The 17509-nt window shown below is 39.7% G+C and overlaps 1 protein-coding gene across 4 annotated transcripts; it reads right to left on the reverse strand.

The window, feature by feature from the left end:
• Positions 1-1554: 1554 nt before the first annotated feature.
• Positions 1555-16750, reverse strand: tango2 (transport and golgi organization 2 homolog (Drosophila)). 4 transcript variants are annotated; one of them, XM_052067049.1, is made up of 9 exons: positions 16363-16750; positions 15448-15570; positions 8888-8976; positions 6952-7071; positions 6701-6818; positions 3847-3914; positions 3664-3720; positions 2257-2361; positions 1555-2079 (listed from the first exon to the last, which is right to left on the reverse strand). In XM_052067049.1, exons 2-8 carry the CDS (start codon positions 15501-15503, stop codon positions 2306-2308), a joined length of 564 nt encoding a protein of 187 aa, XP_051923009.1. In that variant the 5' UTR covers positions 15504-15570; positions 16363-16750; the 3' UTR covers positions 1555-2079; positions 2257-2305. The 4 variants fall into 4 exon arrangements, with proteins under 4 accessions (XP_051923009.1, XP_051923005.1, XP_051923007.1 ...); XM_052067045.1 differs by having other exon boundaries at positions 3570-3720; positions 16363-16748; XM_052067047.1 differs by lacking the exon at positions 16363-16750 and adding an exon at positions 16005-16124 and having other exon boundaries at positions 3570-3720.
• Positions 16751-17509: the final 759 nt, after the last annotated feature.

Raw genomic sequence — 17509 nt, forward strand, 5'->3', positions numbered from 1 at the left:
ACAGGTTTGTTACACAGGAAAACAAAGACGAAAAAAATTATCTTCGTGTGTGTGTGTATACACGATCGTATACGATTACTAGCTGATATGAAGGGTATGTATCTTTGTGTGGTTATGTGTGCACGCGCGTGCGTGTGCGTACACAGACACATACACTTCATATCAACAAGTAATCGTATACATTACTATCGTAAAGTAAGAATGGCACACATTTTCCATTATTCAAACGAAATGCTAAAAATATTTTTGGTCAGCACGGGGGGCATACAAAAGCTTAGCAGGTGAGGCATCAAGATTCAGATTGAAGACCGTCATTATTGTATAAATGTGCCTTGGACTCACGCTCACAATATAAAGTCCACTCTAAATAAATATGCAGGGTATCTCAGGACGACGTTTATTTGAGACCAACTTTGAACTGAACGTTTTGAATAAGTGCAAATAACACGAGTCGGCTCCTGGCTTGACCACTACAGACCAAATTCAATGTAAATGTGTTGTGAGGGGAATGATAATTCCATTATTGAAGTTATACCAGTCGGCCCGGTATCCAGTGGTTAGCACGTCGGCTTCACAGTGCAGAGGTACCGGGTTCGATTCCAGCTCCGGCCTCCCTGTGTGGAGTTTGCATGTTCTCCCCGGGCCTGCGTGGGTTTTCTCCGGGTGCTCCGGTTTCCTCCCACGTTCCAAAAATATGCATGGCAGGCTGATTGAACACTCTAAATTGTCCCTAGGTGTGAGTGTGAGTGCGAATGGTTGTTCGTCTCTGTGTGCCCTGCGATTGGCTGGCAACCGAATCAGGGTGTCCCCCGCCTACTGCCCGGAGACAGCTGGGATAGGCTCCAGCACCCCCCGCGACCCTAGTGAGGATCAGGCGGCTCGGAAGATGAATGAATGAATGAAAAAAAGTTATACCATTATTAATAGCTTTGGGCACTTCATTGGAAGGACAGTTTTTTTAGATCTTTGACTGCATTCATTAAACGTATTTAAGTAATGTATAGGATTCGTATTTATTGGGTAGTCATAAAAATGTACACTAGATGGTAGTACACAAAAACGGAAGCCATAATCGCGTGGGCCTGCACTGCAGATCAGAAATTTGACATAGCATTTTCTTAATTTGACGGAAAATTGCCCCCCCCCCACACACACATTTCTGTCCCATAACATTTTCAAAATCCTTGTAGAAATTGATGCATAAAAGTTAAACTCACAAAGTTTGAGCTCTATCTGCAATAAAGCTATCCAGAGTATTATATATACACATACATATGCACACACACATACATATATATATATTATATATACACACACACATGTATACATTTTATATATATATATATATATATATACACACATGCATATACATACATAACACACACAAACACGCATACATACATGTAAGTATTCTCGAGTAAGGAATCATATTTGCGTTATCCAATATTTCTCTCTCTCTGTCCGTCTCTCTCTCAATCGGCCCCAAAGTAGACCTGTGACTGAATTTTATGTAATGGGCTCAATAGCTTTTAAGAGTTGCAAAGAAGACAAAAACATGATAAACTGCTTTCCTTTATCTCTCAACAGCTGTGTAAATCACAGATAACTCAAAGGACATTGAAATTGGATTTACCGGTAAATTGAGTTATGTCTTTGAAATGTTATATGACTGATTAACTGATTGCTGCTGGCAGCAGTTGACACTGCAACACATTTCCAATGTTTAAAATAATTTTAATTAAACAAAAGGCTTTTAAATAATCTTCAGATATAATTTACACCTTTGTCAAAAATAATAACTGAATAATTGTGGTAGTAGCTGCTGCTGGGTTGAGTCCCACAACGCTACTATTAGTTACTATGGTGACAGGAAGCTTTAATACAAAATGATGATTTGGTGATGATAATGCAAGAAGTAGAATCTATTAGGCACAAAGTGAGTTTCTTTCATTACATCTTCATGTCTGCAGCTTGAATTGGAAAGAATTCGTGCACCAGTTGTTTATATCACAATTGAGCATGGTGCGCTCTGTGAAGGTCACGTTCCCCTCTGCATCGATCAGGATAATTGTATTGGTCCTGAAAGAACAAACAATATGAAATACAATACAGTATGAATACATACACATAAACAGGACAGGGCACGTTATTCAATTAATTTGCTTAATTTAATGTGGTGATGATTTGTGACAGAAAATGTGCTTGCACCTGAGCCTTTGCAAGGGAGATGCTTGATATTTGGGGTGAGTAACCAACCTGGTGCCATAATGTGGAGTGCGAACACACACGGCTGACAGGGCCTGGATCATGGACTTGCTGTAACCCTCACCTTGGCTCTCCTGAGCAGGATCGGGCGAATTCCTGTTCAACAGACACACAATGCAGATATAGTTCTTAAGGTGTGACTCACATATTTCTTCGGAATAGACTCCCAACCGTTGGATGATATCCTCCTCAAAATCCACAAGAATGACTAAATACTCCTCTTGAGGGATTTCAATGCTTGAGTTGGGAACAACCACGATGTTTGGGAGGGATGTAGTTGGGTGTCTAAATGCTAAAGGCTTGAGGCTACTGGATTTTTGTGCTGAACAACAACTCTGCATAACTAATATCATCTTACAATTAAAAAGAAACAAGTACAAGACAACCTGGATGCACCCACGGTCAAAGCATTGGCTCTTTATTGACTACATTATTGTGAAAAGACTCGACATGAGGGACGTATATGTCACTCGGGCCATGAGATGAGCTGAGTGTGATACATGCCACAGAATGATTATAGTCAAACTCCATTGTCTTGTCCAAGGAAACCAAGACAACAAAAGTATTTTATAAAATAAGATTTATTTCAGCTACACATGAAAATGTTTGTATTATGTTATATAATTATCGTATTTTAGATGCACAAATTACTGGAAGTGGACACAATGGAAAAAGTTGACTGTTTGTTTGTTGGGGAAAAAAATAGGTTGCATCTTGAAAGCTTTTGCACTATGTCCTCACATGAATGACTCTTGTAAATGAGCCATGATGATTTATTGCTAATCTGTGTTTAGTACAGTTTATTACAAAGTGATCCAAGGCTTCAGATTGAAGACCGTTATTATTGTGTAAATGTGCCTTGGACTAACGCTCACAATATAAAGTCCACTCTAAATAAATATGCAGGGTATCTCAGAACGACGTTTATTTGAGACCAACTTTGAACTGAACATTTTGAATAAGTGCAAATAACACGAGTCGGCTCCTGGCTAGACCACTACAGACCAAATTCAATGTAAATGTGTTGTGAGGGAAATGTTTATGATCCCAGTGCTATAATGTTCATCTTGTCTACTTATCGGTTAAATTGGGTTTAAGGCTTCTTTTTTTCCAGACAATGGTCCTTTTTGGTGAAGAGAAAAACTCTCACCTAGCTGACAGTTTGTCTGAGTTGTAAATGATCCCATATGCACATACATTTAGATACAACTACTTAAAGCACTACATTTAAATACAGTTTGAACAACTGTTCAAATGTTCAGATGCAGTGTGTTGGAATTTGTGAATGTCTGGTTTGCACGTACAGATCTTCATTATTAAGTACACCCAGCAGCTCTTGCACAAGTCCATCGCATGACAGTGACTGGTTGTTGACAATGCTGGTGAAGTGCCGCTTGCCTTGCAGCAGTTTTTTCCATGGAGTGTCCAGAAGTGAGTTACTCAAGCTGTAGATTCCTGTGTAAAGTATGCAAAATAGGTAGAGGAGGGAGGTGGGGTGCACTAATTACATTACAATACTGTGCAGGCAAGGAGGAAGGTAAAAGTCAAAACACAGTCTGCAGGAGCAGACACAAAACAGACCTGGTTTTAGACGGATGGGCTCAGTACTTCCTCTGTTTCCATAGTAACAGACATGATCTTGTTTGGTTCTACATCGGAGAACATAAAATGAAAAAATAGAAATCATATATCTTAATGATAGCATTGCTAATATACACCTGTGTGCTGTGACAAACAGAGAAGGGTCCCTTATATTTTCCCACGACAATAAATATGGAAAGATTATGCTAAAGGAGTTGTCTAATTGGAGAATTATGTATTTTCTTGAATGGCAGGATCAGTAGGGTGCTTTATATCGGTAAATGTATTAATGACTGAAATTCAGGTGAAATTAAAACATGAAGATGTTAAGAGTCAAGGTCACGGCCCAGTATAAATGTTAGTCGAACTCAAAGCGCAAATTACGGCTGCAGACATAGTTAGGTTCCCTAAAGCATTTATTTAGTACACTGAAACATCACTTTTTGCGAGAGATCGGGACCAGACACAGCGAATCGTGAAAATTTGCATATAATTTGCAGTGCAGGAAAAAAATATGCAAAAAATGTTCGAAAAATGATGACAAACCTCAAAATTTACACCCCCCCCAAAAAAAAGAGGGGGGGGGATAAAACCATTAAAAAATATATAGAAAAAATACATTCGGTGAATGTGCGGGTGCAGAACCACAAGCATGCGGGAGTCCACTGTCTCGGTACGCAAACGTGTCAGAGTAGTGAAAGAGAAAACATTTATTCTTGATGAATGGGAGCAACTGTGTCAGTGATTAGCAGAAGAGAAGGAATAACAGACATCCAAATCATTTGATCAAAAAGTTTTTTAATATAGTGACAGATCAACTGTTGGTATAAGCCAATGTGAAATGTGACGCAGCACTACCTCAAAATTAAACTAGGAAGACAAAAATCTGAATATGTGCCCATGTCTGGGTGAAAATATAGGTAATAAGCGCCGGCCTCCCTGTGTGGAGTTTGTGTGTTCTCCCCGGGCCTGCGTGGGTTTTCTCCGGGTATTCCGGTTTTCTTCCACGTTCCAAAAACATCCATGGCAGGCTGATTGAACACACGAAATACTCCCTAGGTGTGAGTGTGATTGTGCATGGTTGTTCGTCTCTGTGTGCCCTGCAATTGGCTGGCAACCGGTTCAGGGTGTCCCCCGCCTACTGCCCGAAGACGGATAGGCTCCAGCACCCCCCATGACCGTAGTGAGGTTTAAGCGGTTCGGAAAATGGATGGATGGATTAATTTTAAATCCCAAGATAAAAGACAAAAAGAACCACAGGGCATAATATATGGCACCATTTACATCTGTGTCTACAATTCCATCATGTTGAAGTAAAACAATCAAGTGACCATGATAATGTGAAATTATCGAAATGTATACTGTAATTGATAACATCCATCCTAAAAGTAACTCAATCTATTCTAAAAAATGTAATTGCTGAAGTAAAAAAATAATAAAAAACTCCAAACGGGATAGTTGTTGTCTTCTGCATCTCCTTTAATCTCATTTAAAAAGATAACCAGGCACACTTTCTTTTCCCACAAATGGTTAGGTTGAATCATGGCACTTGGAAATCTCTGTCTTAACAAGAGCTGCTACCTCCTGTGCAAATTGGATATGCAGCAACAGCTGAGAATTTCATGTCAGAACACATGAACCACATTGCGAGTGTGGTCAGACAATTCAAACGCATTTATCATAGCTGGCCGTTAAAGGAAAACATAACCCATTTCTGCTGATGAAACTAGTAAGAAGAAGCAGAGGGTCATTTCTACATTTTGACAAGTGAACAGCAGAACGTCAAAGCCACAGAGGAGAGGCACAGGGAATGAGGAGGGAAGAGCAGAAAACAGGCTTTCACTGATCTCTTTGAGCAAAGTAATCGGCATACTGGCCGGGAGACCTCTAATGAAGAGTCCTCAAGATCGAAGCGGCAAAGCAGTTTCTAAATCGCTATGTGCAGTGTACTTTCCTCTGCTCCAGATAGAATTTTTACCAGACCAATAGTGCAAATCCGCGAGCATGTATCGATAATGCAAATACTTTTTTTTTCTCCAACATGGTTAATGCATTTGTTTGAATACATTTTGATTCTGTGAGCACTCTAATTTTGTCTTTGGTCCATGTTGAATTCACATTTTATTTGAAATGACTTGAATCACACCAGATATCATTTGCGGCCACGGTCAGCTTATTTGATTCAGATGGACTTCATACTTGGTGCTTGGTGTCTAAGTGCAAGTACAGTAAGTGCAATTTGTAACTTCAAAGTGCTGTCATTCCTAATACAGTACTTATTTAATTGAGGATTATAATTAGCAAGACAGTTCATATCTGTTGGTCCTCTCCTGCCGCTTCATACAACATTGATTACAAAAAAAAAGTTCAACTCAGAGGCAACCATCGTTTACCAATTATGTTTATATATATACTGTATATACTGTTACAGATTTCTTTCCTGTTACCTTTTGCGTTTATGATATTCATGTATCTCATCTATTGTTTGTGTAATGGGGATTTGACATTTAACAGTGCTAAAATGTATCTTAAAGCTAACCGTTTGTACCATTGTGAATGCTGACCATGTTATTTGCAGATAGGCGAAGTTGCTTGCTCATGCATAAGACTTCATCCTGTTATCTGCAAGTGTAGCTGTCCAAAGTGCTGATTGTCATGCGTGCACTGACTTTAACAGCTCCCAAGAAGAGAAAAAAAACATATCTTTTTACCCTCTCTGGAAAAAGTAATACTTGTGTGAGTGCCCTAAGCACATCAAATATGGAGTTAGCTTTCAAAAGCGGAAATCTATTTAAAACCTGCGGTTTAGCAAAAGTTCAATTAATCCAGCGTTCAAATATCAGCAGGTACTTACTTGAACTCTGCTGTGAGAAGATTGAAGCCATTATACAGATGACTTTCTGCTGACACCTTCTTCAGGTAGGCATAGCTGTCCAAGTCCTTGTCGACAAGGTAGTTGGAAACAAGGAAACCTGTGGAATGGTAATGACCAACTTAGTGCATTACAGTACTGTACTCTGAAAATTATTCATGTTCACTGAACAAAAGGGGGAGAAATTAAAAAAAAAAAAAAAAAGAAAAACACCCTAACCAAAATAACATCACCTCTTCCTTGCGCATCTGGGTTGGGCCGTCCTTCCAGGTAGTTTGTGATTGCGGCCAGCTTCCCGTTCTTGGTGATCCCCAGCCATGATCCTCCTTCTTTACCAATTTCCAGATCTAGACCTAATTTGTGGGATATTAATGTGAGAATCTTTATCTTAAAATGCAACATTTTTGTCTTTAAATATACCAAAGCTTTGTAGTGTCATCGTCAGCTTACTTTGCACATACATGTTCATATGTTCCACAATGATTTGATTTAGTTTCCAGTCATCAACACACAGCTGATTTGCATTGACATGCAAAATGAAACAGGAAAACACAATAATTAAGTCTGAGCTGAATGTCATTCCAAATGATTAAAAGTGAAAGTACACCGCAACGTTAGACTATAGAGAGGGGTGAGCATAATTGTAGCACTCAAAGCAGCATCTGAAGTATTGGCTTGTTGCCCTCCATCGGTATAAAATGAGCTTCCCTGAATTCCTCAGTCAACTTTTTGTGAACAACAGTGTGAAAAAATAGTCAAACGGTTTCACGACAACGTTCCTCAACGTACAATTGCAAGGAATTTCATCATCTACGGCTCATATCATCAACAGGCTCAGAGAACATGGGGAAATCATTGCTTGCAGGCCAGACCCCCCCCCCCCCCCCCCCCACATTGAATGCACATTATCTTGGATCCCTCAGGCACAACCGTTTTGCGCGTCCCAGAACATAGAATTAACATGGACTATCCGCTTGACAAGTGACACACAATATTAATTCTGCAATCATGAAAAATGTATTTCAATCAATAATGTGCTTTTGCCATGGCACTTTGCCTGACTTCACATGTCAGGACAAAGGAAAGGTCATTTAAGTCTCCTGCATTTGCTGGTGATCAATAAAGTCAGCCCACTTACGCTGATAGTGACCAGTCGAGCCAAATGATTTTACTTCTCCCAAGGTGGACAGAAAGCAAGCCCAATCCCCCCTTGGGAGCCGTAGCTTACTTCTGGTCTCGTCATGCTACAGTACATCTCCTTCAGGACCTCCCCCCAGTCCCACAGATAAGGCAGTGCCATTTATTGCCGTCACATTGCATTAAAGCAGACATCAATTAAGGGCCCACGGCTGAAGTCCTGACCCGTCTATTACAAAGGGGACAAGGATGCCATCTCTGAATTTCCTCTAGAAGAAAAGGATGATTTATTTCTCCTGCTATAGGCCATTATGTGTATTGAACATTAGTCAATTAAATATAGTTTACTGCAGAAGAGTACATCGAGTGCCAGAGAGGAAAATTAGATTCTGGGGTGCAAGAGAGACTATTCCTTCATGATTTAAAGCTATTTTGTTTTTAATAAAGTTGCAGTCAAGGCCAGGTTGAAACCTGCTGGTCGCCAACGACAATACCGTCGTCGATCGCTACTATTGTCATGGCAAACCAGCAAAAGTAATCCTCAATTGTATAATTTTTTTTCATCGCTGCATAAGGTCGGATTGGTAAAGCATGATGTGCACATGCACGGCAAGCCGTTGTACAGGTTTTCGTTGCTTTGTAAGGGGAATCGTAATCATTTATATGGGCAGTTATTAGCTGAGGTTGACAGGTATGGACTTCACCCTTGAAGACCTCCCAGGTCCCCTACCCTGAGAGTATAGAAATCTGAAATTGGCAACAGGCAAATTTCAGAAAACACACACACACACACACACACACACACACACACACACACACACACACACACACACACACACACACACACACACACACACACACACACGCACACACGCACGCATATACAAAAATTATATATTGTGACCTGTCCCTGTGGCTGCAGTGATTTTATGAATCCATAGAATCCCTGCTGTCCCATGCGTGTGGCCCAGTAGTATACAAGTGATTGGGCTACACCTATGAGTTTGTTGGCTCAAATTTAGTATGACTTACCGCTGAGAATGTCACTATTGGTCCCCCAAAAGTCTGCAGTCTTCGATGGTCTGTTGTAGAGCTCATCTCGGTTTGCAGCCAAAATTAGCCTTGTGAAAGAGCGGTCATCCTGTTAGTGTCTTTGCTGATTCAGGAGGTTATTTGTATACATTTCTTGAGTAGACTTACAAGTGCATCATCACTGACCCCACAAGATATCCAATCTAATTTTAACGGTTTGGTATAGGAGGATCACCCGTACATTAAATGAGGTGTTTAGCTTAGATAACTGACTGAAAACTAAAATGAAAAAGAACTTTCAATAAAAAGCTGCACAAACTAATAATCTGTGATTTACACACAATAATACAGTAGGGCCTACATATAATCCATCAGAACCGAATGGACCAATTGATGGGTCAACAGTGTTCATTATGACGAACAGTGCACACATTTAATGACTAGCATCCATTTTCTGTTCGGCCTATCCTCACAAGGATCACGAGGCGTGATGGAGCCTATCCCAGCCGTCTTTGGGCAGTAGGCAGGGTACACCCTCAACTGGTTGCCAGCCAATCGCAGGGCAGACATAGACGAACAACAATCCGTGCTCACACTCACACATAGGGACAATTTAGAGAGTTCCATTAACTTGCCACACACGTTTTTTGGTATGTGGGAGGAAACCCAGAGAAAACCCATGCAGAACATGCAAACCCCACATAACAAGGCCGAAGGCGGAATCGCACCCTGTACCTCTGCACAGCGAGGCCAACACGCTAACCAGTCGACCACCGGGCCGCCTTTAACGATGTTCAATAACCGAAATATACTTTACATTCTCCCTCTACAAGAACAATCAATTTTGGGAGAGATAGAGCGAGAAATAGATAGAAGCAGCATTGGAAGGCGCGAGCTAGCAAGCTAAAGAAAACTGCGTGTGCTATTTGTGACTTGATACTGTGTATATATAAAAAAATGTTTAATGTCTGTTATTCTCATGAAATCCTGGCAGCTGGATGGGTGGGGGGCGGGGGGTCATTAAACTTGAGCAATGAGAACATGGATCTTGCCGAGAAGACTGAGATCAGCCCCAACTGATCTAATAGATGTCAACCTCTGCACAACAAAGGCTATTCATATACTCATTGACAATATTGATACATTGACAATAAAGTTGGACTTGACTTGATATAACGCGGTGGCGCGGCACTATGTGAGCCTCTGCTATTCTAATGATGCCACACAAAATATCAAATGTTATCAGACCCGTTGGGTAAAATCATGTTTGGTCAGAGATGACTGAGACTGCGAGTTGTATCGGGGGAAAGTGAGGGCTTTTTCCTCTTATTCGACAAACAAAGTAGAAATGAAACGTCATTTTGATCATCCTGTGCTGTGAGTATGAATTGCACCATTTCTCATTTTGAATAACGTTATAGGTGGATCACCATTTAGTTTTTATTTGCTAAAATGTACATTTGCTTATTAATTATCACCGGTGTGAAAATCAGTCCCACACAGTCCCACAGACTGGTATTCCGCCCAGTAATGATCAATATATATATATTTTTTTCTTTGTGGAGTTCTGCAGGATAATCAGGGAAACTCTTAATAAACCTTTAATATTTCTTTTTTTAACACATTTTACAATGCAGCCATGTTTAAGAATTGCACATCAATGCTGTTGTAACTAGTACTCTATATATAGCACTGTTGTAACTGAATGAGGACACACTATGTTTCACCTTTCCTCGGGTTGATGTCTGAGTCAGTGCACAAACACATCTGATCTGATCTCCTTAGGCAGGGTCAGAATACCAGAGACAAGGACAGAGATGGACTTTTTCCAGGTAGGACATAGGCTCTCAGCGTTTGGGGGATTTAAATAAAGCCCGGCTCCACATCACACCCTAACTCGTACAGATGGCTTATTGTGCACTAGTGCACATGTCTGCATTGCTCACTGAAAGGTCACACTTACTCTCTACTTACATCAGTACTAAAGAAAGGTAGTATATTAGGTAACAGATACGGATTGTCGAACATTTTTCACCTGATTACTTGTCATGTCAGGATATTGGTTGTTAAAATAGCGCACACGCACGAGCACACAAACGCACGCACACACACACAAATACCGTAATTAACTTGACAGTAAACCACGTGTCCTGTGGCAGAGAGACACTCTCATGTGACATCTCGTGATGCGGTCTCCTCCCCTTTCCATATTTGCAAGAACAATAAATGGAAACGAGGATGTCACATGTTCGTATTGTGCATTTTCACTAGATTCTCTTAATTTTTTAAAAAACATTTGGATGAAAACCCCATTATAGACAATGATGGCAGTAATGACTTTGCATCTCAAAAAGCAAGGACAATAAACATCTGAAAAGCTCACTACAGAAATGGCCACCACTAAGTATTGCTGGACTATTACATGCATTTTGTTTTAATTTTTTAATTTCCAACTGTTTACTCAGTTTACTTTCATTTTCTGCACTTTATATTTGAAAGAAGCTTTAACCTGTTGTTTCGTTATGGTTTCTAGTTCTACAATACATTTGTTCCCCTCCCTATGCACCATAAAAATGTAAAATTCTTAAACACTAAAGTTTTACTTTACAGTATATTTAGCTTACCGGTATTTATTTATTTTTAGATCGTTGCGATATTTATTTGAATGATCTCACTTTAATCATCCTTTTGCACTGTTGTACTTGTAATTGTGACAATAAAGTACATTGGGAGATTGATACAAAGTATTTACTTTCTTGGCTGTCAGGCAATGATGAATTCACCCAGGGAGAATGAAAACTCTCTCACAATCGCGCCAAGAAGCGTTCTAAAGTTGACGTAGAAAATAAAGTCAATGGTAACTCGACATCAATGACTAAAATGTCACCCGATATTAAAAAAAAACATTTAAAATTGAATCTTTATTTTATACGCTTTAGATTTTTAAATGAAACATCAGATCTGAATGCCAAAAGTGTGGTCGGATACCTGGGTGGCCTAGTGTCCCCTAGACCTGGTCTGGTTGAGGGATAACTAAAATTCATTTTTTAAGATGGTTTTCAAAATAGGGGGGAAAAGGTCAACATGTCAGATTTCAAAGGCCTTTTTATTTTGAAATGGAACATCAGATCTGAATGAGAGTTGTCTGGTTGGATACTTGGGGTGTCCTAACACCCCAAACATGGTCCGGTTGAGGGATAACTACGATTTTTTTTCTCAATTAGGCAAAAAGGTCCAACGTGTTAGATTTCAGAGGCTTTTTATTTTGAAATGGGACATCAGACCAGAATGAAAATACTGTGGTTGGATTCCTGATTTGACCTAGTATGTCATAGACCTGGTGTGGTTGCTGAATAACTAAAATTGTTTTGTTTTTTTCAATCATGCGAGGTCAAAATGTCATATTTCAGAGGCCTTTTATTTTGTAATGGAACATCAGACCTGAATGACAGTTGTATAGTTGGATACGCGGGGTGGGCCAGTCTGCCATAGACCTGATGTGTTGGGGGATAGCTAAGATTCATTTTTTAATGATTTTTTTTAAATATCAGGTGACATTTTAGTCATTTATATAAAGTTCCCATTCAACTTCAGAACGCTTCTTGGTACTATTTTGAGAGAGTTTTCATTGTCTCTGGGTGAATTCATCCTTGTATGGCCGCTAAGAAATTATTTTATCACATTATTTTAAATCCAAACCACTGATGTGCATGCATTAGTTGGAGTGCTTTTATTTTGAAGGTGGCCAACGCCTCTCACTGGCGGCAGATTACCGTAATGCACAATACTAGATATGGCTATGAGGGCTGGCTTGACTTCAATTTTGCGAGTGAAGACTTGCCTGACCGCAGGTACTTGTCTCTCTGACCTTTCAAAGTGCGCAACTTGTGTTTGCGAACCAACACGACAGCTCGTATTGCACGGCCTCAGAAACTGCCGCATGAACGCAAGTGGGGCTGCACCGGAGTAATCATGCTTCTCTTTAGTTAGCAGCTTTTTACGTGTGAACGCACCACAAAATTTGCAGTGTAAGAAATATCGCAACAAAACACGTCGGTGCAGCACCCTTGCAAATGTGTGCGGTGTGAACACCCCTCTAATGTTCAACAACAACAAAAAAATTTTTGTAACTATAAATAGTTTTATATGTATTATAAATAATACATATATTTTTTTGTATACAGCTGTGTTTTTTTTTTTTTTAATGAAGGTGGCATGGTGGTTGACAGGTTAGCACGTCTGCCTCACAGTGACGAGAGTTCATGGATTCAATTCTAGGCACTGGCCTTCCTGTGTAAAACTTGCATGTTCTCCCCGTGCCTGTGCGGGTTTTCTCTGGGTACTCCAGTTCCCACCCCCCCCCCCCCCCCCATTCCAAAAACATGCACAGGAGGTTAATTGACCACTCCAAACTGTCCTTAAGTGTGATTGTTAATGAGAATGGTTTTTTTGTCTCTGTGTGACCTGCGATTGGCTGGTAACCAGTTTGGGGTGTACCTAACCTCCAGCCCGAAGATGGTTGGGATAGGTAGGCTACAGCACGCCCGCGACCATTAAGAAAATAAAGCGATTCAGATAATGGATTTTTGGATTGTGTTCTCGCTCAGTCCACAATTGGTATCAGCGCAAGAAAGACGCTTAGTTCTTATAGAATGACGGACAACATGCTGCCACGCCCCCCAAGAATCATGTCACATTGCATTTTCGATTTCACACTGACAGATGAAGTAGATGTCATAATAGTTGTGTCTGTTATATTTCAGTTGCCATTTAAGCTTCCCCATCCTGATATGTGCCTTCTTCATAATTTTTCTTTTAAAAACAGAATATGGTAAATATTTTTAGTATTTTTTTTTAATTAAAGCAATGACAGATAATTTTAAAGACTATAAATTACATAAAGATATCCCAATATTTTTTCTTAACATTTCATGAAATTAATTGAACTTCATTATCTTTTTCCTACGTGATCATTAAATAATATTTTCCACGGAACACACAATAAAATGATTGGACAACTTATTTCCAAGTAATAAAATGAAGTGCAAAGAAATAAATGGAATTGAACGGTGTCTCAAGTAACATTTAGAAATACCTTTATTAACCACTACCGTTTAACCGGGATACACAAGTTTGTCATGATGTTCTGTCGCAATTTAATTATGGTGTCTGTTTGAACATTGGAAAGCTCACACGGAATTTATTTTTTGATGTGTGCTCATGAAAAAATTAAGTAAATAAGGAGAAATACAAGACTGATCCTTGAGAATACAACAAACTAACCAAATTTGAATATCCGGAACATTCCCAGATAGCGACCGCCGCCGTTTGTGAACATCATTCCGGCTATTGAAGGCTTTCATTTGCACTGATCACTAGTGTAATATATCTAGATAGTAATGCCAATGTACATGCTAGTGAACCACGTTCTATCACTTCAGTGATTGGTAAGCTATTATTTTGTTACAAAAGCACATGTGCTGCAACTGTCGTGATAAGTAGCACCCCAGCTCAGCTCTGCGACAATGGTGGCGGTGACATTCCCATTGAAGTCAATGCATGTGCATTGAACTAAATCATAACTTTTTCATTCTCAACCAGATTTCATGAAGCTTACTTTCTGGTCAAGGACAAAGCATGTGCTATTAATAGGGAATATTTTTTGTTCTTGTTTTTTTTTTTTTTTTTTACATTTTTTGGTGTTTGTGCGACCCATGAACATGAAAAGTGGCAATATTTTGCCCATATGAGTTTTAATGTCAGCGAAGCCTCGGACGTTATATTTATCGAGCGTCCATATCTACAATAATGACAGTAAACCAACTTGGTTCCCAGAATGATTTTCATGACATCATGCATTTAATTAATGTAAAGTTATAAGGATATTAATCCTTGTCAGAGACGTCCATTTGTTATTAGTGGTTGAATGCGTGTATCATACTTAGCTCTCAGATTTGTTTGATTATACATTGCACCATTTATATGTATTTATTTGTTTGTAAGCAAACCATGACTTTAGGTTTTGTGTAAAATAATGTCATCCAGGTCAACTCCTACAAAGCATCAACATAAATCTTACAAATGCACATAAGCTAACATAAATTGCATTTTAATGGGAATCTGTCAGTCATGCATCCCTTTAGTTCCTGTTAATAAAACAGCCACAAGTATTGGCCGCCATCGCGAGTAACGATATCTGGGTGTCGGCTCAACACCGATACCTGGTATCGGTATTCACCCATCAATAGTTTTAAGATTTGTGTAGTATATTAATTAGGCATTGAGCTACACCCAAATCTATGTTAGCGCTTCCGTTTTAGGAGGTAATCGTAAAAACAAGTATTAATATAATTACTGCATTGGAGCTTTATTTCTTCTGATTTTGGGGCATCACTTGAAAGTCAGAGTACCCTTAGCATTTCCCTATTTTGCTGAATGGCATCTCTCCTTGCATGCCGGTGGTGTGGTTATCTGCGTAATGTGCCCAAAAATATGCAGCAGTTTAAATGGAATTTCCCTTGAGACTATAATACATACATAAAATAAAAATGGAAAATTACCTGTAGGCATTTTTTGATGCAGGCCGGGGGTCAAATTTGATAAAAATGATACACATGGATGTGGTGGGAGCTTGGTGACAGGCTTTTACCCAGTCCACTTGCACCTTCAATGGCTGGTCATGTCTGCATGAAAGAATATAATAACAGCAACAACTACAAGAGCAAAAACAGAAACATTTGTTTCGGGTGTGGTTGGACTGAGAGTTTTGGTCTGTGCAGATATAGTTGTAGGATGTTGAACTTGAAAATGCTCAAATGTAATTGCTCTCAAAGAATTAAGTACATGACGTGGACTTATTCAAGTGAAATTGCAGAGCCCAAGAATGAGAACGTTCATTTCAACTGATGAACTTCATGTTTGAAGACAGACTGCACATGCTGTGTAACTGGCAACAATATATTTACAATAGCAGACATAACAGTCTAGCATCCAAAGGTGTTATTGTTTTAACGGTGTGGTTGGACAATTACAAAACCGATTGCAATTAAGAGACAACAAATACAGCAAAAGTCAAGAATTTACAAAAACACTGAACTCGATGAATACGTTTTCCTACCTAGTTAACAGGCTGTCGATCTGGTTAAAACGTAATTACAATGGTTTGCTTAAAAATTACTTTCGATATGAAGATAAGCCAGCATTCGTCTTATGTGCAGTGCTAAGACTAACAAGTAAACTTTTCGGCCTCAGAACCACACTGGCGAGGGGTGGCTGCGATTTTGTATGCGATTGAGAGAGGTAAAAATGTTAAAAAGTAGAAATACAATACATACTATGCAACACGTATATTTTACAGCTTTATTTTATTTTGAACGTACAACGGCACCAGCTAACGTTAAAAATTCTAGGGTCAATTCCTACACATTATTTAGTCATCCAAGGGTGCAAAAGAAGTATCAAAATTCGCGACTCACCTGTAAAAATCAGGTGACTGACTGTGGAAAGTTCATCTACTACTAATGTTGCTTCTCGATTGCCAATGGCAGGTTAAGGTAGCATTCCTAGTAGTGGCCTCGTTTTAATCACTACACCGTCCCTTTGAGGTCGAGTGTGGCGGTTCAGCCTGCGTTTAAATTCACAAATCTCGCTCACACTTCCCATTTCAGTCTGAAACGACCGCATCTTTTCCCCCCTCAAGGTTCAGAAAAACTTCTACCGTTATATCCTTCAAGACTAACAACTTTTTGATCTCATTACCAAGCAAAACAAGATGATTAACTTACCAGTTGACTAACCTTTTTTTCGCCGACTCGTGCTACTTAGTTACTCAAAACGAGCGCATCCTTCATCTCGTGCTCAGGTCCTCAGTGACGCTGATTGGCCAGTCCAATCTCAGAAATCGTCCAAGTCAAAGTGAATTTCCGCTTCCCGTCATTACCAAAATAAAATGTTTTTTGCAGCTTTCCAAAGGTGTTTGGAATATGATGAGAAATAGTTTTTTTTGTTTTTAGAAATTATGGCCGATTGAACGGTCGTATCACGTTTAATATACTATCCAAACAAAGTCAGAAAACGTGTAAATTATCCTGAAGGTCTTGCATGATGCTTTCAGATGATATCACATTCCTTGGTTCTCAAATGGAGTACCGTACTTATATGCGCAGGGGTACTTGATATTTTAAAATATCTTTATGCGTTAGCAAGGCAGGGCAAAAAAGAGCTTAATTATAGCAGTTGTCTCACAGCCACCAAGAATTTGGGTTTGGTCCCAGTTTAAGCCTTCCTGTGTGTGGTTTGCATGTTCCCCCCGTGCCTGCTTGGGTTTTCTCCAGATACTCTGGGTTCCTCCCACATTCCAAAAACATGCCATGCATGGAAGGCTGATTGAACACTCAAAATTGTCCCAAGGTGTGCGTGTGAGCGCGTATGGTTGTTCGTCTCTGTGTGCTCTGCGATTGGCTGGCATTTGGTTCAGGGTCCCCCCCTGTCTACTGCTTGAAGACAGCTGGGATAGGCTCCAGCATGCCCCACTACCCTTGGGAGGAAGTAGCGGATCAGTAAATGGATGGATGGATGTTGGGAGAGCACTTTTTTCAGATCCTAGAAGGCTTTGCATTGATT

The sequence above is a fragment of the Hippocampus zosterae genome, chromosome 6 (assembly GCF_025434085.1).
Source record: "Hippocampus zosterae strain Florida chromosome 6, ASM2543408v3, whole genome shotgun sequence".
NCBI classification, from domain to species: Eukaryota; Metazoa; Chordata; class Actinopteri; order Syngnathiformes; family Syngnathidae; genus Hippocampus; species Hippocampus zosterae.